At 51.5% G+C, this 20798-nt stretch overlaps 3 protein-coding genes across 4 annotated transcripts; 2 read left to right on the top strand and 1 right to left on the bottom strand.

Annotated features, from left to right (window-relative positions):
• Positions 1-1852: 1852 nt before the first annotated feature.
• On the bottom strand, positions 1853-8031 carry NOL12 (nucleolar protein 12). The gene is made up of 6 exons (XM_010196938.2): positions 6883-8031; positions 6674-6779; positions 6459-6507; positions 5905-6047; positions 4292-4392; positions 1853-3661 (listed from the first exon to the last, which is right to left on the bottom strand). The coding sequence occupies exons 1-6, from the start codon at positions 6963-6965 to the stop codon at positions 3490-3492; spliced, it is 654 nt and encodes a 217-aa protein (XP_010195240.2). The 5' UTR covers positions 6966-8031; the 3' UTR covers positions 1853-3489.
• On the top strand, positions 7973-17991 carry LOC104549137 (arf-GAP with dual PH domain-containing protein 1). 2 transcript variants are annotated; one of them, XM_010195615.2, is made up of 11 exons: positions 7973-8499; positions 9478-9608; positions 10484-10575; positions 10671-10753; positions 11569-11681; positions 13121-13267; positions 14327-14410; positions 14743-14805; positions 15318-15389; positions 15839-16070; positions 16160-17988. In XM_010195615.2, exons 1-11 carry the CDS (start codon positions 8409-8411, stop codon positions 16186-16188), a joined length of 1137 nt encoding a protein of 378 aa, XP_010193917.1. In that variant the 5' UTR covers positions 7973-8408; the 3' UTR covers positions 16189-17988. The 2 variants fall into 2 exon arrangements, with proteins under 2 accessions (XP_010193917.1, XP_061868316.1); XM_062012332.1 differs by lacking the exon at positions 14327-14410 and having other exon boundaries at positions 8330-8499; positions 16160-17991.
• A 4-nt stretch (positions 17992-17995) lies between these two features.
• On the top strand, positions 17996-20601 carry LOC133627741 (urotensin-2 receptor-like). Its single transcript, XM_062014764.1, has 2 exons — positions 17996-18099; positions 19434-20601. The coding sequence occupies exons 1-2, from the start codon at positions 17996-17998 to the stop codon at positions 20599-20601; spliced, it is 1272 nt and encodes a 423-aa protein (XP_061870748.1).
• Positions 20602-20798: the final 197 nt, after the last annotated feature.

Here is a 20798-nt window from a genome sequence, read left to right as displayed (position 1 = left end):
AAAAAAAGGTTTAATTTCACTTTTTTGTTAACCCATTGAAGGCGGTTTGCAATCTGCTCTTCAAACCTGCCTTTCCCAGACAACCCTGGTTATTCAGCAACATTACTCCCCTTAGTCCTCAGAAGTCCTTGACACTATCCCAGTAACATTCTCCCCTGCTTCTTTTCAGGAATACGATGTAGGAAGCAGCAGTGAGACTGGGCTGGGTACATCAAAGCTACACCTGAAAAGCCCACGGAAAGGGGAGCACACAGGCAAGCTGCTGGTTCTCTGCCTTTTGGAGCAGCAGCTGCACTAGCATGTTGATTTTTTCAAGGACCTTCTGGTTGGAAACAGCCATGTCCTGAACCACTGGAACTTATTTGTGAGCAGTTGGGTGGTGGAGGAACCAACAAAAACACTCAAATTCATCTGAAAAACAAGGGGAAGCAGCAAACAAGTCACAGTATGAACTGTGATGTGTCTGGCAGAAACTTGATGCACTAACTCACATTCAAGAGCTCATATCCTCAGAATCATGGGATCACAGAATGGCAAGGGTTGGAAGACACCTCTAGAAATCATCCAGCCCACCCCTCTGCTAAAGCTGGTTCACCTCCGTCAGGTCACACAGGAACGTGTCCAGGTGGGTTTGGAAACCTCCAGAGCAGGAGACTCCACACCCTCCCTGGACAGCTTTGTACCAGGGCTCCCTCATACTCACAGCAAAGAAGTTTTCCCTTGTGTTTCAGTGGAACTTTGTGTGTTACAGCTTGTGTCCATTACCCCTACACCCCAAGGGTGGCCCGACTGCTCACCGGGTGCATAACAAAGACGGCAGGGCTAGGGATGAGTCAGTAATTTACATTACAAAATGCAGCTCCCATCGATCACGTGGAGAAACCAATCAATAGCACAGCTAACAATCCTGATGGGTGACACCGTATAGGATTTAATGGTTCTGTTCTCAGTTTTTCCATATGCCCTTTTGGGTTTTTTTAAACATGAAAGCACAACCTCCAGCAGGAACTGGAAGCTTTCAGATTTTGGCTGACACTTGAGAAAGAGTCAGAAGTTATTAGGGCCAGTAACACTGCAAACTAAAAGAGAGGTTTTTCTAAATCACCCAGTGGGCAAAATAACAAACATTGAAGCACTGCTGCTGAGGTCACTCTTAACATCCCACCAGGACAACAAGGAGGTAACTCCACTACTACAGCAGGCTGTGGGAGGCAGCCCAGCGCACAGCTCGTGCTCCACGCTTGGGCAGGTTTCACTAACACACACTACACGTTTCCTTTACAGTGGCCATCCCAACTCCAGGGCAACCCTATGGGACAGAGAAGCACAAGTCACCACCTTCCCAGGGTCACTCTGCAAGGCGCCGTGTCCCTGAGACGGGAAAGCTGCCACATGGCCCATTCTGAGGGTGGCACACACTGTCCCCCAGCTTTGAACTGCAGTTCCCTTGGTGTGGCACATTACTCCAAACAGAACTTCCCTCTCCTTCCCTCTGACATCCCTCTCAACACAACTGCAGAACAGCTCTGGAGCACGCAACTCCCAAACCACAAGAAACACTTTGTACTCCCCCTGGGCATCCTGGACGAGATCCAGCCCAGCATCAGACTTTTGGCCTTGTCTCTGAGCTGTGGTTTTATTTAGCTCTGAAACACACAACAAACACCCTGACGCAAGACAGGATGATGAGAAAGGTGGCACATTAAATTCTGTGAACTTGCTGGAGTAGCCTTTAAGGCAGTGTGTGAAACTACCTTGGAGGTGAAGAAACCACACACTGGCATGTGACTGAAGTTATTCAACAACAGTGCCCAACAACTCAGCCCAGGATGGGACTTGGGAGCCCAAACACATCACAAGGCAGCAGCAGCACATGGTGCAACAGCGTCCACTTCCCCACATTTATCTTCTTCAGAAGGGACAGGGAGATGTCAAAGGTCCTCAATTCCTCACAAGCACATGTATCAGCCTTTCTCCCTTTGGAGAAAGGTGCTCTAGCAGAAATTGCACAGCTGTTGCCAGTGTTGAGATCACTTCCTCCTCCTCAGCACTCTCTGAAGAGCTTCTCTGCATGCAGATGCTCTAAAAAAATGGAGACATCAGGCTGGTGGCCATCAGCATTGCTTTGATGTTCCTCCATGAAGCCTCAGGCAATGGTTTACTTTTTACTCTCCCATTTCTGGCATGAGGGAATTTATATCCTCATCCATTGCCAGGCTGCCAATTTTCTGGTCTGGGTTTTAGCCACACAGGCCTTTTCTTCCTCTGTCATTTCCTTGCCCATACACATGTGGCATGGGAGGAGGCCTGGCTGACAGAGGCAGAATGGCCACCATCTCCTGTAGATATTCCAGGAGAGAGGTCGGCATGCTGCCTAGGCTCATGCTCCTCCTCAGAGGATTCACTCATCATTTTGCCACCAGTATTCCTCAACTCTGACTCCATAAACCCTTTACCCCCACCCTGCTGAAGGCATCCATGCTAAAAAAAACCATGCTGAAGTCCCAAGAAGAAAGGCAAATAACTAGTGTCTGCAGTAGCCTTGAGGTAAAAGGCAGCCTCTGCCCCTCCCCACCCAGAGAGGGCCACACACATACAGCTGAGGGCAACGGGACATTTCATACTCCCCTGAGCTATCACACTTAAGATCAGAATATTCAGACAATGGAATGAGCCTTTCCTGCTCTGACTGGCTCTGTGTCACCACAGAAATGGCTGCTGGCTCTTCCACTTCCCAAGCACCCGTGGATTTCAATACCCTTTAAACACCAGGAACCACCTCCCCTCTTTCCAGATCCTAACTGGTGTTAAGCACAGTTGTTCTTGTGCTTCAAATAAGTCACATATTTTTCAATGTTGGGGTGTTTTTTTTTGTATTTTTTCCCTTTTCTTAGCAAGATGACTTAATAAAAAGATTTATTAAGTTACTAAATGTCACCTGGCACAGGTACCAAACAAAAAGTACCCCTGCATTCAGGTGTGGCCTTGGAGAAAAAAAACCCAACAAACCCACATGAGACAAGGTGACACCATGTCTCCATGGAAAAAAGGATTTACTGCAGAGCAGAAATGCCAGGGCAGTGATGTATGAGTGGAAGCAGAGCTCTTCCAAGTCTCATGAACTGTCCTGAAGATAAGCCTATGGCACTCTGCCCCAGATCCTCTCCTTTGATGAAGCCAAGTATCAGCTCTGGAAGGGAGGGAAGCCCAAGGACAGAAGGGTTATACCAAACAGAGAATGTAACCCCCAGCACACGTTTTTAGAGACTCTGTGGCACTTGGACACTCAGCCAGAGATCACTGGAGAAATAAGCGGGTAGAGTGTCTAGTCACCCTAGCTCAGGAGGTGAGAAAAAGGCTGAAACGGTCTCACTGCCACTCAGAGAGCCAAGTAAACAAGGCTGTTGCCCACTGTGAAGGAGCCCCAGAGTGAAGCAGGCCAGATGTGGAGTCCTGTCCCAGCTGCTGGTCTGAGCACTGGTTTCTCTGTTAATCTTGGTCACGGCCCATTTTGCCCGTCAGCCTCCGTCGCTGGGTCTTGGTGGTTCTCCCCGTGCTGGATTTCTGCATTTTCTTGTGTGGGCCTTGCCCACGCTGGCATCTCTTTCCTTTCCTCTTCTTCTGGCTGTGCATGTGCAACGTGGCAGTAAGAGAAGAGATCCTGTGCAGGGCAGGAAAAGAGAAATGCTTGGGGACCAAAGTCTGCGGGAGCAAGGTCACACCACAGTAGCAGCAGGAGAGCCCTGTGTGACTCAGGGGGAATGGACACTAGCCATGGCAAGTCCCAGAGGAGCTTCACTCTGCCAGGCATCACCTCAGCAGGGCAGGAAACCTGCAAGTCTACATGTGCAGTAACAACTAAAACGTCTTTTCTGAGCAGTGGGCTGCCCAGCCACCCCCAGAGTTAAGTAACTCTCTGCAGGCCCAAAATAGCTCTAAATCCTGAAACACAAGGAGAATGACAAAGCTTTAACATCTTTTGACTTTCAACCCTAGAGACAAACTCTGCAATACACCCTTCCCTGCAACATCTGCCAAGAAGGAGGACTGGGTAAAGAGCTGAGGACAAAGCCAGCCTTGTGCTGCACCCTCCTCCTCTTGCTGCTGCTGTCACCAGGGATCAATGCAATGGGAACGCAGCTGCTGGGGCAGGCTTGTGCTCCACTAGCTCCTGCCCAAGGGCACCCAGGCAATAACCACCACTCTCCCTACAACCACCCCCGCTCATCTGGGTCATCAAGATCCTCCTGATGAGTGTGTACAGCAAAGAGTTGTATGAATTTAGACATACTTTTCAGATAGGAAAGGGTTTCTGGACTTCTTGGGCATTGCTCTTACAGGCTTGTTCACCATCTCTTCACCTTTCTCTTCGTCTGATCCATCATTTTTTTCCTTAAAAAGGAAGCAAAAAAGAGAGAGAAAAAAACCCCTATAGACACATTAAAATCAGGCAGTTTTGTGATCCCTGTGTTTCTGCTGCCTTCTTGGCTTCAATCTCTTTTGTGAACCATCTAGCCACACGGATTAAGCCTTTTTCAATTTTTCACATCCCTTGCTGATCAGATCTCAAGATTTCTTATTGCAGCCTCTCAGCAAGGGACAACCAGCGAGAAGTCCTACAGCAATCCCCTCCCAAGACCCAAAAGCTACAGCGTGATTTTAATGCCCATGCAACTGAAGCCTAACATACTAACTAAAGGTTTCAGCTTTTTTCTTCAGCTACTATTAAAACATCTTTAAGTGGCTTTTCAGGTTAGAAAACGACCTTAGAAAGGTAAAAGGTTAACTATTAAACACAGTTTTCCAGAAGGCTCACATCCACCCATGAGCCGTGAAGATCAAAAGGATTGAGTCAACCTGTGCCTGAAAGCCTCTACAAGGCAAATTCGACATCTCAGTTACAATATGTTTTGAGAATAAAAGCAACCATGACTAAAACTGAATGGTTTCCTTCTTTGTGGTCCAAAGACAGGATCGTGGAGAAAGAAATCCTTCCTCATGCTAGTGAGAAACAAGAGGTTGAGGATAGCTCAAGTAAAATCTTGCTGCTTGTGTTGTATCAGCTTTTAAAATACTACTTTCTTCCCATCCAGTTCTGTGACACATTTCACTTATACATGGTCAGCTGAGATTAGTAAAGGATTTCAGGGAGGTTTTGAGTGAGTTGTTCACATAGGAGATTCCTATATGAAATGTCCATGAGTTTCCCTTTTCATCTCTGCTTCCAGTCAGCTGTCATCTTTGGGCATATTCAGGGAGTACCAGCCCTACCTAGCTAGCCTCAAAAATCACAGAATCATAGAATGGTAGGGGTTGGGAGGGACCTTTAGAGATGATCTAGTCCAATCCCCCTGCAGAAGCAGGTTCACCTAGATCAGGTCGCATAGGAACATGTCCCAGGTGGGTCTTGAAGACCTCCAAGGAAGGACACTCCACAACTCCCTCACCCTCAACAGTGGAATAGTTTTTCTTATATTTAAGTGGAACTTTTTGTGTTCCAGCTTCATCCCATTACCCCTTGTCCTGTTGCTAGCTACTACAGAAAAGAGGGATGTCCCAACCTCCTGACACCCACCCTTTAGATATTTGTAAATATTAATAAGATCTCCCCTCAGTCTCCTGTTCTCCAGACTAAACAGCCCCAGTTCCCACAGCCTTTCCACATATAAAAGATGTTCCAGTACCCCGATCATCTTGGTGGCCCTGCGCTGGACTCTCTCCAGAAGTTCTCTGTCCCTCTTGAGCTGAGGAGCCCAGAACTGGACACAGGACTCCAGATGAGGGCTCAGCAGGGCAGAGTAGAGGGGGAGCAGAACCTCCCTTGACCTGCTGGCCACACTTGATGCATCCCAGGATGCCAATGTTTACAACTGATACAGTCAGAAAGATAGCAAGAAGCTTTACCACAGGTGTAGTCAGTCCCAGCTGGCGTGCTCCTGAGAGGTCCAGGTCACTGATAGTGGTCACTGTTACAATATGGTTTGGGTGGTCGATGTTCACAGACTCCGTCTGAGACGTCACCAAGTGCTCCAGCTCATCAGCCTCATCTGGGACGAAAACAAACCCCACAGTGCAAAGTGCCCAACTTTTCACAAGATACACTTGCTTTTTCCTGCAGTGCCATGCCGAATAGGGGAATCAGCCTTTGCATGCAGGGCTAAGGGGAAGAGGGGCTTGAATAAACATTACTAGAATGAAGGGTAAGCTCCTTCTCCTGGCAGAAGGGCCGCCCTAGAGATGTCCTCCTGCCTGTTCCCTTCTGTACAACCCACCAGACCCCCGTCCCACCAGGGCCAAGGGGGTCACCACTTAGCTGGGACACAAGATGAAGGAAAAGTTGATGGTGTGGCACAATGTGCGAGTGCCCCTGCTCCACCTTTTATCACCCAGCCCAGGGTGCGGGACCACGGGCACCCACCTCCCTCTCCGCCTCGGGCCCAGCGCCCGCCGGCACCTACCGAGCGCCTCTTCCCTCTCGCTCAGCATCTTCAGGTACTCCTGGTGCCGCTGAGGGATGGACACGTGTCACTGCGGAGCTCCGGCCCCTTCCCCCTGCAAGTGTGGCAGGAGAAGCCCGAAGCCCCCTCCTGCCTCGCTCTCTGCCCGCCATGGCGGCCGCGGGGAAGGGGGAATCCTTCTCCCTCGGGGTCGGGGGGCTGTTTGTAAGGGGTACCTCTTCCTTCATCTTCCTCTCCTCCTCCTTCAGCTTCCGCTTGATCTCGTCCAGCGCCGCCTTCCTCCGCTCCACCTTCCGCTTATGGAAACCGGTCAGGTACTCCCTACCGCCGGCAACACAGACTCCCGCTCAGCCCCAGCTTTCAGCAGCCCCCTCACCGGGGGATGCCTTACCCTTTCCCAGCCTCGGGTCCCGCCTGGCCTCACCTCCGCCTTTCTTCGTCAAAAGTCACCACCAGCCGTCCCTCACGGCCGCCGGGCCCGTGCTGCTTCTTCTTCTTGCGGCCCATGGCGGTTCCACGCTGCTGCTGCTGCCGCTGCCGCCGCTGCCCGCCCCTTCCGCCGCCGCTCGCCCTGAGGGGCGGCCCTCACCCCGCCCCGCTCGCCATTTTGTGCCGCCCGGGAGAGGGGGAGAGAGGGGTTAGTGTCTTCCTCAGGTCCGAATCTGGAGGTTGTCGTCGGTAGAGCCGCCATAGGGGTGGCTTGATGAAGCAGAGCGGAGCCGGCACCGGGTCGTCTCGTCCCGCCGGCCCGTGGGATTTGTGTATGTCCCCTCGCCCGTGCCGGGTGTGCTTTCTCTGCCCAGACTGGAGCAGGGGAGAGAAGCCACCACCGTGGATCTCACAGGTGTCAGTTCCCAGCCCTAGCATCCAGCCTGAGGTGGACAGGGAGCTTCTTCAGGTTTAAGTGTCTCCATCTCCTGCTCCTCTATAGCTCCCTCCCAGCAAAACGCGCTGGTGCGGCCAGCATAGCACCCGATCTCTCACCCTGAGACCCACTTAGCCACCCTTCTGGGTATTCAGTATATGCATCTCTTCAATAAAGGTCACTCCTCCAAATATTTGACATCTGCATTTCTTCAATAAAGGCCTGAGAGTTTTATTTCAAGCTGTTGTCATTGCTTGTTGTCAGTGGCACCTATGCTGTGGCTCTTAGCTGGGGGAGGCAAGTGCAGGGATGGGTCTTGCAACTCACACTTGAGTCTCCAAGATGCAGGACCTGGACAAATGGTTGTCATTTCTGTAGTAGATGGTGGAGAGAGCTAGCACCACGAGGAGGTCAGGGCATCGGGACTGCTGTCTTCTTATCTGCTGTCTTGAATGACTTTGGCTGAGCTCTTGACCTTCTCTTGACCTCTCCTCCTTCCCTTAAAAGTGGGCGCAATGCTCGCGTGGTGGCCATCTGACTCTGGTGGAAGCTCCTGAACCTCTGCGGGGGCAGCCAAAGCCAGCTCTTCAGCCTACAGAGTGTGACGAGTCCAGACATGAGTCCTGACAGGGCCTGGTGGCCGCTTGTCCAGGTCCGCCTCGCCTTTATCAGCTTGCTTGCTGCCTGCACTCTTTTCCTGGCCTGTCCTTTCACCAGCAGAAATGCGGAAAAACCAGTTCTGTGGTTAATTGCTGCACTTCCCTCCACGCCCATGGGGCAGGTCTCCTCCTCCTTCTCCTCCTCACTCACAGTCCTGGTGCACTTCAGCCTCCAGCCTCTTTGCCATTGCCAGCATTGAGCTGGCTCAGGTTCGCTTGTACAGTCGCCTCCGAGCTCCTTCCATTAGCCCTACGGCTTCTGCTTTCCCTTTCCCCTTCTGTCTGCCAGAGCTGTCTTTCTGGCAGCTCCTTCTCCCTGGGGCAACCCTGTGGGTTGGCCTGCAGGTGCAGAAGGTGCAGGCAGCCGCCCTCAGGGCCCTGCTCTGCCCTGCCCTGCCCTACCTGAAGGAGTAGAACTGGGACGTGATGGCTGGAGGCAACGAGCGGATCATGAAGGCCCTGAAGGAGGTGTGGAGAAGAGCGGAAAACTCTTTTTGCGCCGACTGTGGGAAGCCAGGTGAGCCTCTGAGGGCTGCTGCTGGAAGAGTTGGAAGCAGGGAGCTGGGGCTGGTCTCTAGCAGCTATTTGATGTTTGCTATCTGGACTGCACAGAAACCTAGGGTGGAGAGGAAGGAGAGAGGCATTGCTTTGGATATTTGCTTCCCCTCCCTGGAGGTGAGCTGGCAAGGGAGGAGGAAGGAGATGCTGCCACAGTGCTGGTGGGAAGCAGGACAGGGATATATGGTAGTGCCAGACGAGCTGGGGCTGTGTAGCTGCAGCACTGTGGGCTGTAGCCGTGTCAGATCTCAAATACAAATCAAGGTCATGCCCAGTCAGGACCTGACAGGAAAGCTCCTAGTGAAATCCTAACTGCTCCAGAAAGAAGGAATGATTCAGGAGGGCATTGTCTCCTCTGTGACTCAGTTCTGAACTGACAACCTGCCACAGAGGTTTCTCAGAGATTTCTTTTACTGAAGGGTTTACCCTCTTGAAAAGAGTATCCAGTTTGAGGTCCCACAAGTGCTGTTAAAAGCACTCATGGTACTCCTCCCAAAAGGGGCACATGTACCTCCCAAACCAAATTAAGACTGGGGTGACTAGCACCTTCTTAAATTCTCCCAGGAAAATTTTGGACTCAAGGCTGCTTTCCACTTCCCGAGCAAAATATTATTGGGGGTTTTCTCCTGGAGTCTTTTCCCAGAGGTGGTTTCATTTTCATCACGGGTGAGCCTTTGCACAAAGGGAATTTGCAGAGCGCTTCGGAGTTTTTCAAGGTTCGGGTCAATAAAGATTCAGATGAAGTGGCTGAAGCGGGAGGAATGAGGGACTAATAGCTTTTTCGTGACTGGTGTCTGTACCTTGGTGTGTTCATTAATCATCTCATGAAACTGTGGTCACCCAGCTCTCTGTTTCCCAGGACTGTGCTCTCAGTTGAGTTCTCCTCGGGGAATTTACTACTTCTAGTCACACCTTTTTTTCTTTTAAATCCTCTCAGATCCTGACTGGGCGTCCTCTACTTTGGGTGTCTTTATATGCCTCAGCTGTTCAGGGATTCATCGCAACATCCCTAGCATCAGCAAAGTCAAATCCCTGAAGCTGGACCAGTGGGATGATGCTCAGGTGCAGGTGAGATCTTTTATCCCTACTGGTATGCCAGGTCGGTTGGGTCTTGGGAAAATCGGCCTCACAGAGTTGGAAATTTAATCTGATTTAATCTGTCCCTTTGTTACTCATGCTCTGGATGCTCAAGCGAGGATAACTCCCCATCACCCACTGGGAGAGGGAGGATGCACTTGCCTTGTGTCTCCCCATGTTCTGTTACTTTAAGGCAAACCCAGAACTCTTACAATGTATCTCACCAAGGCTCAGGGTCTTTGTTGCCCCAGATTACTCATTTCCCACTTCCCAGCAACATTGAACCTCGATGTCTCCTCTTGGTTTCTGCAGTCTGAAGGGAAAATCTTATGCAATTCCATGCCCTGAGAAGAGTTTCCAGATAAAACTTGATTTCTTAAGAAAAATGGCAGTTATGGGAACTTTTCCCATTATACCCCCTCAACCTATTAATCTTCAGGGGACTGGGAAAATGTTACAAAGATCCAGAGCAAATAATCTGTATCTCGGTGCTCGTTGGAGAAGAGCAAAGAGGCTGGGAGTGTCCTTCCAGACAGCATTGCAGAGCGGTTGTTGAACTTGGTCTCCCTGCAGGTGTGGGGCATGGCAGCAAATCTACTGAATGTGTGTGCAGCCAGCCTCATGGAAGTGACATTTATGGCATTCTCTTGATTCAGGTGCAATCAGTGTAACTTCTGAGAGCAGATAAGACCTTTGAGACCCATCTTTCTGTTGGCAGACTTTGCTGGGATGTTGCAATGGAAGGGAAAGAGAAGGCTCCATTAGAGCTCAGTGGGCATCCAGCTCTGTAGTGGGTCAGGAAAGCAAAAGGTCTGACATGAGTCTGCATCAAAGGGAAGGCACTAATTCTCTGTCTAACTCTACAGTTTCTGGCCAAGCATGGGAATGCCGTGACTAAAGCCACATACGAAGCTCACATCCCTATTTACTATTACCAGCCAACCTACAATGACTGCCAGTAAGTTGTTGCACACAGAAGAAAAACGGGGAAGGACAGTTCTGGATTCCTCTGGTTTGTTTCTGAGCTTAGCTACCTGTCACCTCTCTCTGTAGAGTGCTGAGAGAACAGTGGATCCGGGCCAAATACGAACGCAAAGAGTTCACCGAGCCGGGAAAGCAGCTGCCATATTCTGATGGTAAGAGCAAAGCACAGCATCAAAATGTTCTCCCTGTTGCCTTCACCAGAAGCTTTTGAGCACCATCAGGAACAAGCTGATGGTGTTAGTGTTGCAAATCCCACAAGTACTCCTGAGAACACTGATGGTGCTTCTAGGACATTGTTTTGGGGTGCTTGTTGGATCTGCTTCGGCAGGGGGGTTGGACTAGGTGATCTCTAAAGGTCCCTTCCAACCCTTACCATTCTATGATTCTGAGCAATAGGCAGTGTAGGTTGGCACTGCCATGGGTGGCTTCCAAGCCTGACAGCACCAGCTGGCAGTTTTTGAAGGCATTTGATGTCCTGGTGGAGCCAGACCTCTGCAGTATGGAATTTCTGTCCCCGCTGCATGTCACTCCTGACCATGGCAGTTGTGTTTGAGATGTCAGTGCCAATGCTGTGACATGAGGTGCTGGAGCCCAAGGGCTTGCAAAGGCAAGTGGGAAGAGTTCTGATCCCGCACCAGGGTCTGTGTGGGCCAGAGCTCAGGTGTTCACAGGAGAGTCCACGGCTCTCAGGCTGTCAGGGGCAGTAGTGGGAGCCAGAGTAGAAGATGAGAAGCATCTGGGGATGTCTTTTGGTGACTGTTTATCTGAGCTGCAAACCCAGGAACACCACGGTCGTCAGCTGTAATTCAGAGTGAGACCTCCTCCTCTCAAGTGGTTGTTCTCAGCAATAGTCCATCACGTGCTTCATCCCAGAGCTGTGGTTGGGACCCCAGGCTGCACGCAGCTCTCTGACACCTACCGTGCCTGGTGGGGGGGATGCTCTTAAAAGTGGCCTTTGTGCTTCTAGGGGTGAAGGAAGGCATCCTTTGGAAGCGAGGCCGAGACAACGGGCAGTTCTTACCCCGCAAGTTCCTCTTGTCTGAGAGAGAGGGATGTCTGAAGTACTTCACCAAGCAGGATGTGAGTATGGTGGTCAGCTCCCACCTCCATGCGTACTCCACCCAGGGCAGTGGGGTTATGGAGATGTTTCTATTTCCTATGCGTGTTTCTGAGGTTGCCTTGCTCATCCCAGCCCAGGGATGACAACAGAAACATGTCACTGAGTCGGGGGGTGGTCCCCCTCCTACACTCAGGGTGATATTTCCCCACATCCTCCCTTTCTGCTTCCCTAACCCCTTCCCTTGCTGCTGATAGGGCTGATCTTTCCCTTCACCCCTGTCCATTTGCCTGGCTGTGTAACCCTGCACCATCCCTGGGATCAGCCTCACCCCACTGTGAGATTAGTTGGCAAAATCCTGTTGTTTGGTTTTGAGGAGGACTGCTTTTCTTTTCCTTCATCTCCCTGAAATGAATGGGGCAAGTGCTATTACACTGTTGAGAGGTAGGGAAAGGCTTGGGCTAGGCAGGAGCAGGAGATGCCATCCATTGTGGCAAACTTGAGAAGTGAGCTCCTGTGAACTTCATGAGGTTCAACAAGGCCCAGCACAGGCTTGCAGCCCAGAATGTCAACCGTATCCTGGGCTGCATCAAAAGTAGCGTGGCCAGCAGGTCAAGGATGGGGATTCTGTCCTGCACTGCTCCAGTGAGACTCCACTTGCAGTGCTGCATCCAGCTCTGCAGTCCTCAGCACAGGAAAGACATGGACCTGTTGGAGTGAGTCCAGAGGAGGGCCACAAAGGTGATCAGAGGATTGGAGCACCTCTTCTGTGAGGAAAGGCTGAGAGAGTTGGGATTGTTTTACTTGGAGAAGAGAAGGCTCCAGAGAGATCCTATTGTGGCCTTAATGGAGGCTCTTAAGAGAGATGGTAACAAACTTGGTCTTGTTGTGAGAGGACAAGGGGTAATGATTTTAAAGTAAAATAAGGTAGATTTAGGATAGATATAAGGAAGAAGTTGTTTACAATCAAGGTGGTGACACACTGGAACAGGTTGCTCTGAAAGGTGGTGGATGCTTCATCCCTGGAAACATTCAAGGTCAGGTAGGACAGTACTCGATCAACCTGAGCTAGTTGGAGGTGTCCCTGCTCATAGCAGCGGAGTTGGACTAGATGGCCTTTACAGGTCTCTTCCAACCCATCTTCCATGATTCTAGGAGTAGGCTCTTTATGAGATCAGTTAGCCTTTAGACTGGCTCAGCTGCAAAGTCAGATGCACCCTCAGTGTTTCACTGGCAGTTCCAGGATAGACACAGCTGAAATCTAAACAGGTGGGTCTGGGCTGCTGTTTGGGCTTGAGCATGCCATGCAATGAAGGGAGTGTGTATTGTAACAGTTTTGTTGGGAAGAGGCAGTTGCTACTTTTTGAAACCCTCTGATCTTGCCTTAGCCCACTAAGTCAGTAGGTCAGATCTCTTTCCCACTAGAACTGCTCATGCATGACCAATTCCATTCCATTTTCAGGCCAAAGAACCCAAAATCAATGTTAAAATAGATGTCATCAATGCTACATTCCAGCCAGTGAAGACTGGGAACCCCAATGGCCTGCAGATCACCTATCTCAAAGACAACAAGACCCGGAATATATTTGTCTACCATGAAAGTGGAAAGGTATCAGGTTCTAGCATCAAACGCTGCAAAGTAGTTAAAGAAGAGTGGCTGGAAGGCTGTCTGGCCGAAAAGGACCTGAGGGTGTTGAGTGACATGTGGCTGAACATGAGCCAGCCGTGTACCCAAGTGTCCAAGAAGGCCTGGCTTGGATCAGAAATAGTGTGGCCAGCAGGACCCTGTACTGGGCTCTAGTGAGGCAGCACCTTCAATACTGTGTTCAGTTCTGGGCCCCTCACTACAAGAAAGAGATTGAGGTGCTGGAACATGTCCAGAGGTGGGCAGTGAATCTGGTGAAGGGTCTGGAGAACAAGTTTGAGGAGGAGCAGATGAGGGAGCTGGTGGTGTTTAGCCTGGAGAAGAGGCTGAGGGGATACTTGAGGATGTTGTAGTGAGGTGGGGGTTGGTCTCTTCTCTGAAGTAAGGAGTGATAGGACAAGAGGAAATGGGCTCAAGTTGTACCAGGGGAGGTTTAGATTGGAGGTTGGGAAGAACTTTTTTCACTGAGAGGGTCGTTAAGCACTGGAACAGGCTGCACAGGGAGGTGCTAGAGTCCTCATCCCTGGAGGTATTTAAAAGACACATGGCTGAGATACTGAGGGACGTGGTTCAGTGGTGGGCTTGGCAGTGTGAGGTTAGTGATTGGACATGGTGACCTTAAAGGTCTTTTCCAACCAAAACAATTCTATGATTCTAGGTGGTTTGAGAAGCTGCTGACATTAAATAATCTGAAGCATGAGTAGGACAGAGTGTGTGTGTATGGGTTGCTGTAGGTAAAGGAGTGGGGGTTTTGGCTCTGTGTTTGTGCATCTGTGAGAGAGTTTTGCTGCAGGGAGCAGGGCAGGAGCTATGGCTGAGGTGGTTTGTGTGGGAGGAGCTGCATTAGAAGATGTGCTGCCTGTGCGTGTGGGGAATGGTGCAGCTGTGCTGGCTGTGTGCTTGTGAGGGAGATGCTGTAGAGCTGGCTCTGTAGGTAACACAGGGTTGAGTGCAGCTGGGTGAATTGAGATGGCTCACTGTTGCTCTGGCTAAGCTTTCTGATCTGTCCTTTTCCATTCTCAGGAGATAGTGGACTGGTTCAATGCCATTCGCTCGGTGCAGTTCCATTATCTGAAAGTGGCATTTCCCATTGCCAGCGATCATGAGGTGAGGCAGCACAAGAGTACAGTGCTGAGGCTCCTACTGGTACTTGGGTAAGGGATGAAAGAGCCCATTAGGTATTGTTAGAACCCCAGGTACACGAGTGGAAATTGCAGTGTTTAGATAGAGGGAGGAGAAAGTGTGTGTAAAAGGGACAAAGAACACCTGTTCTCTGCTGTTTCTGGGCACTTTGGAGGCAATGACGACTCCTGGCTGAGCACTTCTGCATACAGTTTAAAAGGCAACTGAATTGGAGGGAATTAAGTTTGGGGAGAGGGAGGCAAAAACAAGCATCAAAGAAATGTGGCTAAGTCAGTGTTACTCTTGCATTTTGTCAGATTAAAAATCGGCTGACGAGAAACTTCTTGAAGGAGGGGTACATGGAGAAGACTGGTCCCAAGGTGAGCAGCTGTGGGAGGAAAAAAGTCAAATAGGAACCTGCCAGAGAGCCACTGATTTCCCTGCCTCATTGTTTTTCTCCTGACGTTTCCCTGTTCTCCTCTGATTCTTCAGACATCCGTGAGAGCGGTGTGTGTGCACCAAGGGAGGGCAGAGTAAAAGGAAGGGAAGGGCACGTGTGAAAGTAGATGAAGCCAGAGTCCCTGCTTTCTCCCAGAACAACAGATCTCTCTGCATGTGTCTGTGTGTGTGTGTGACCTTACAGGTACTTAGCGTGTAGGTTTCTCCTGTCTCGACTCTGGGTTCTTTCACGGAAGCCCTAGAGTTGAGGACAGCAGTTCAGATTGAAAAGGCCGATCCTGATCCCCACTCCCAGCTCAGAAAGGGCGAGGAGGAGGTTGCTGTTAAGGCAGGGGATTGGTTCGAGCCGTTGGGATGAATTTTGGGTAGCCATTCGCCCTGCTCGCGGCAGAGGGCACTGTCCCCTCACATATGTCACCTCTTCTCTTCACAGCAGAGAGAGGCTTTTAAGAAACGCTGGTTCACGCTGGATCACCGGAGGCTGATGTACTTCAAGGACCCTTTGGTGAGGGGTTTGAAGGCAACAGTGCTGAGGGCTGGGTCACAGTGCAACCAGGGTCTTTGCTCTGCAGTAAGGGAGGCTTGCAGGTTCCCCAGCTGCTCTGAATGGCCTTCACTTTCCCATCATCACACGCTTTCTGTGTTTCTTTCATTGCCCCCAAACAATGGGAACAGGGAGGGCAGCGGTATAAAGGTGCTGATGGGGAGGAGAGTGGCATCGATGTGGTGGGTGGGATGTGACATGGAGAGAGACAGGAGCAGCAGTTCTCTCGAGATCTATGCTCTTCAATTTTCCTTTCCCCTGCTGCCTTGGAGCAGAGCCTCCCCGCTCTTCTGGTTTGCCCCTCCATCCCTGTTCCCCAGCCACTCTCCTCCTGTCCTCAGGTGTACTGCTATTATTCCCTGGTTCTTTTGGGATTCCATAAATCTCTCTCTTTCCCTCCTGATGCCCAGGATGCTTTTGCTAAGGGTGAAGTATTTGTGGGCAGCAGAGAGAATGGATATAGCGTCCAGAAGGGATTGCCTTCGGGAACACAAGGCAACTTCTCTTGGCACTATGGCCTCACCATTGTAACCCCTGACCGGGAATATCCCTTCACCTGCGAGACGGAGGCTGACCAGCTGGACTGGATCTCAGCCTTCACCAGTGTCATTAACCAGGACATGACACCACAGGAATATGCAAGTAGGTGCCTGCATGCTGTTTCGTTCCCCTCTTGCTACTCCAGTTCAGGGTATTGCCCCCTAACGCACCATCTTTATCCTTCACTACAGTTGAAGCCTACTTCAAGTTTAAATCCTAAAGAAGCTGGGAACCTCGCTGTGACTCAACTCTACCTGGTCCTGTTGAGTGGGCTGTCAGGAGAGGAGAGGAGAGGAGATTGACATCAGAGAAACACAGTGCTCTTAAAGCACTCTTTGAAGCACTTTTTTTTCCCCCCATAGACATTCTGAGGGCCCAATTAAGCTGCTTCCTTTCAAGTGCAAGACTGTGAGACTTGAATCCTCAGTGCAAGCTGTCACTGTTAAATTGCTGTGATCTGAGTGGATGCTGGCAGGCCTTGCCTGTCAAGCGGGCCTTGAAAACTTGGCACTTTGCTACATTGGACACAGGACCTACCATCACTCCTGTATGTAACTGCAGTCACCTACCTTACCCAAGAAAACACCTGCCTGGCGGGAGCTGCACTCCAATGGGTTGCAGGGGCTGCTGGACTAGGAGAGACTGTTCCTCTACAGCAAATGGCTTCTCTGCTGGAGACAGAGATGTGACACATCTAGATATTTGATCAAGTTGGAGCTGTAGTTGAGAAAGCTCCCTTAAAAGATGCAATCTAACAGCCAAATGTGAGGCCTGTTTCCTCTTGCTGTGTATGGGCTTGAAATGTGGGGAGACTTTCCTCTGATTGCTACAGAGGAGTTTGAGAGCAACGTGTGTGTACAGCTGTGTGGATGTGTGTGTGTGTGTGTAGATGTAACAAAAAGCGATGGGATATGCAATATTGCCCTAGGGAAGATACTGTGAGGGATATTCTTGCTCTTGAAGTTCACCTGCCAAATTTGAGTCTCTAGTCAGACCAATGGAGAGAAGCTGGGTCTGGCAGAGAGCAGCCCATGGCATGTCTGATACAGACTTTGGACTCTCTGTCGACTTTACTAGAGCCTAAGGATTGATGTCTGAAGTTAGTAGTACCCGGATCTCTGCTCCCTCGTTCTCATGTCAAAAGCCTTGCACTTTCACTCTGCCCTATATGTATATATTGTATATTACATGTAATTTTATGCAGTAGTAGGAACTCTGAATGCTCATGCCCTTCAAGCAACAGTTAGCCCTAGCCACTAAATCAACATGTGATTCGTAGCTTGAGGATTTCTTAAAGCTCTCGTGGGAGAGCTGTGTGTCACATGCTGGAAGGAGCAGCTGAGTTCTGCTGGTGACTGTGGGACCTGGTGTGTCTGCAGTTTTACACAGGCACGGTGTGAGAGTAGGCATCTACCGTGTTAAGGGGAGCTAACTGGAATTAATGAGGCAGCCAGGATTTTAATTAGCTCATAAAGAAATGAATTGAAAAATCCCACTGTAATTTAACTTCCTAAATGAGCTGAGCTGCTAAGGTGGGAGGTCTTTTCTTGAAAAAACAGGCACAGACAACCAGAGCAAGGAGCAGTCCTTCTTCATTGCATTTCCCAGGGCAGGTGGACTGGGAATCTTCCCATCAGAGACAAATGGACAAAGGCATGGTCCAAGGAAGCCCTCTCTGTGCTGAGACCACCACAGCCTGTTGGGAGAGTCAGCTTCCTGGATGAGCAGTGGCATCGCTCATCCTGCTGCCATGATAGAGTGGAGCTTTCCACCCAAAAGCAGATACTCGCTGCAGTTTGCTGATCCCTCCCAGTTTGGAGCACGACTGTCCTAAAATCCAAAATCCATTCCGAAGCTCGTCTTTCAAAGTGAAATGCCTTTTGGTTCTGGCAACATGAAAATGGGGCAATCCTTTAAAAAAACAAAGCTCCATCTGAACAACCTGCACATCGAGTTCTCCTCTCAGAGTGACCCAGACATGCCAGGAGTTGACAGCCAGAGGGAGGCCTCTGAGGTTGCCCACATCAATGCCATGTGCTGCAGGCCCTCTCCTGTGGCATGGCCGTGCTGTGATATGCAGCACATTGCTTGGGAAGGTGCCTTTGGACCTATTGCAGCAAGGGCAGTACAGGTAGGATGCTTCCTTCTCCTGTTTGCTGCTGAGTTACTGCTGCTGGAGATGAGTGGAGGCATTTAACCCAGCCACAGTGAACCTAGTACATCGAGGATGCAAAAGAGTGTGGCTGGAATGGCCTGAACCTCACTGTGAACTATCAGCAGAGGACATTTGGTAATGGCACATCTGTCTCTGCTCCTCAGATTCGGTGTCTGATCCCTGAGGCAAATGAGGGTTGGGTTTGTGTGAAGAAAGAGCAGGGTGGTGTTGAGCACAGAAGGGCCTAGGTGTCATGCAGGAATATCTCGCTAGAAGGCAATGGTGCCTACCTAACAGGCTTATGCTCCCTCTGAGGGGAGGCAGCGAGTCCTGAGGAGAAGAGGCAAGGAGGGGGAAAGCAGAGAGAGGGAGGATGGTCATTGAGAAGAGAGGGGAAAGAGTGGGTCTAAAATATCCAGCCCTTTGAGTCTCTAGGAGCTTGCTGTGGTCTGGGAGATGAGGGTGGAACAGGTCATAGAAAATGTGAGATATCCTACCATCTGGTGGGCTTGCTTGCAAACTTGGGGCTACATCCATTGTCCCCCTCAAGGGGCCCTGATATCCTTGGAAGGGAGTCAGGGACAGGCCCTCTCAGCCCGGCAATTCCAGGGCTGGCCCTTGTTTCCCTCTAAAGCAACAGCAGGGTGCTTTTCCCCTCTGCCACATTAGGCAGTCTTGGCTTTTGGCTGTGTGAGAATGAGAATTTCCTTTCAAATGAGGAAAACTGCAAGGGGAAATGAGAAAAAGAAAGGGAAAAAAGAACAAGAAGGAAGAGGGAGCTGGAGGAAAGCAGAGGAAGGCACTGAGGATGTCTTCAAGAAAGAGGAAAGAGATAGCATGGCTTCTCAGCAAGCGGCCAAGGGGCCAGGATAAACTGGGACTGCGCTCACACCGGTGTGTGAAGCTGTGAGTCAGACACATTCCTCTACACTGTGGGCAAGGCAGCTCTCTGGGGGCTGGTTCAGGGGGGAGAGCCCACTTCTCCGGAGTCTATCTGAGCTGGGAGAAGGAGAAATCAGCTTGTCTGCTGAGTCTGCTGGTCTCCATGGGCCCAGAGAATCCTGGAGAAGCAACAAATGAGGAGCTGCTGAAGCACAGAGACATTTCCTCCTGACTGGCAGAGGTTATTTTGCACCTGTCATTCTTGAAGGGGAAAGGGTGTCCCTACCTCAGCCTTCGGTGGTTAAGGCAAACCACTGGATGGAGCTTGTGATGGACGAGATCAGGAAAACGGACTGGATGGCTGGAGGTGAGCAATAGACTTCTCTAGCCTATGTCTAGTGAACTCTCACCATTCTTCCCTCTTGTAGGTTCCCATACACCAAAGGAGAAAGGGACAGGTCGCTGACAGCCACTTGCTCTTGCTCACCCGACCCAAAGATGTCGTGTGATCCTTCTCCCATCAACGCGAGGCCCGGGGAGGATCCCGAGGGCGGCAGCTTCTCGGAGGAAAGCAGCGGCAGGGGTGAGGGCAGTAACGTCCTGGCAGGAGACAGCCCGGTCACGGGGCCGCTGGGCGCAGTGCTGCTGCTCATGTGCCTAACCGGCACGGTGGGGAACATCTACACGGTGGCGGTGGCCTCTGGGAGAGTGGCGGGCCACTCGGCGGGCTCCCTGGGGGTCTACGTGATCAACCTGGCGCTGGCCGACCTCCTGTACCTCTCCACTATCCCCTTCGTCGTCTGCACCTACTTTGCCCACGACTGGTTCTTTGGAGACGTGGGCTGCAGGCTTTTGCTGAGCCTGGATCTCCTCACCATGCACGCCAGCATCTTCCTGCTGACCGCCATGAGCCTGGAGAGGTACTGGGCGGTGGCCAGGCCGCTGCGGGCCAGGCGGGCCGCTGGCACTTACCGCAAGCTGGCCAGCGCCGGCCTCTGGCTGCTTTCGCTCCTGCTCGCGGCCCCCATGATGGCCATGACCCGGCTGCGGGATGGGGGCGGCCCCCAGAAGCGCATCTGCATCCCCACTTGGACGCCAGCGGCGTTCCGGCTCTACCTGACGGTGCTCTTTGGCACTGGTGTCCTGGTGCCCGGCGTGGTGCTGGCTGTCGTCTACACTCGCTTGGCCTGGGCGTACCGCTCCTCTACCTGGGGCCCGTGGCCGCCGGCGCCCGGACGGGCCCCCGCCCGGCGGCTCTTCTCCAGGATCTCCACCATCGTGGTGGCTTACTGGGCCTGCTTCCTTCCCTTCTGGGCTTGGCAGCTGGCCGGCCTGTACTGGGCTGAGGGGCTGGGCATCGGTCCCACCACCCAGGCGTACCTCAACTTTGCTGTCACCTGCCTGGCCTATGGCAACAGCTGTGTCAACCCCTTCCTCTACACCCTGCTCACCCGCAGCTACCGCCAGCGCCCTGGCCACAGCGGGGTGGGCATGACCTGGCCCCCAGCACGCTCCCGAGAGGCTGTGGGCAGCCCAACGCGACACTGCTGCATCCCCCTGGCTTTTAGGGGGTCTGCGGGGGGAAGCGAGGGGTGAGCGGTGCCCAGGGTGGGGGCATCTGCCAGCCTTTGGCTGGGACTCAGTCGAGTAATAAAAGCATGTCACCTTCCACGCTGGCTTGCGGTGTGTTTTCCTTTGGGGTTGTTACGGTGCCTTCCCCTTCGTGCCTTCCCCTTTGCGAGGTCGCTCAGTCTCCTCAGCTTAGGAAAAAGGGTGCTTGTTGCAGGAACTCC

This window comes from Colius striatus, chromosome 1, assembly GCF_028858725.1.
Source record: "Colius striatus isolate bColStr4 chromosome 1, bColStr4.1.hap1, whole genome shotgun sequence".
NCBI classification, from domain to species: Eukaryota; Metazoa; Chordata; class Aves; order Coliiformes; family Coliidae; genus Colius; species Colius striatus.
The sequence above is the reverse complement of the archived record's forward strand: the minus strand, read 5'-3'. Positions and strand labels throughout refer to the sequence as shown.

Bases quoted from the DNA above. Each gene is read 5' to 3' on its own strand.
- NOL12 (XM_010196938.2), bottom strand. From the start codon at position 6,965: ATGGGCCGCAAGAAGAAGAAGCAGCACGGGCCCGGCGGCCGTGAGGGA. The intron at 4,393-5,904 runs GTAAAGCTTCTT...TTCCTTTTTAAG, and splicing joins TGGGACTGACTACACCTGTG to GAAAAAAATGATGGATCAGA. The intron at 3,662-4,291 runs GTATGTCTAAAT...TGCCCTGCACAG, and splicing joins AACCCTTTCCTATCTGAAAA to GATCTCTTCTCTTACTGCCA.
- LOC104549137 (XM_010195615.2), top strand. From the start codon at position 8,409: ATGGCTGGAGGCAACGAGCGGATCATGAAGGCCCTGAAGGAGGTGTGG. The intron at 10,754-11,568 runs GTAAGAGCAAAG...TTGTGCTTCTAG, and splicing joins GCAGCTGCCATATTCTGATG to GGGTGAAGGAAGGCATCCTT. The intron at 16,071-16,159 runs GTAGGTGCCTGC...CCTTCACTACAG, and splicing joins GACACCACAGGAATATGCAA to TTGAAGCCTACTTCAAGTTT.
- LOC133627741 (XM_062014764.1), top strand. From the start codon at position 17,996: ATGCCATGTGCTGCAGGCCCTCTCCTGTGGCATGGCCGTGCTGTGATA. The intron at 18,100-19,433 runs GTAGGATGCTTC...TCCCTCTTGTAG, and splicing joins TTGCAGCAAGGGCAGTACAG to GTTCCCATACACCAAAGGAG.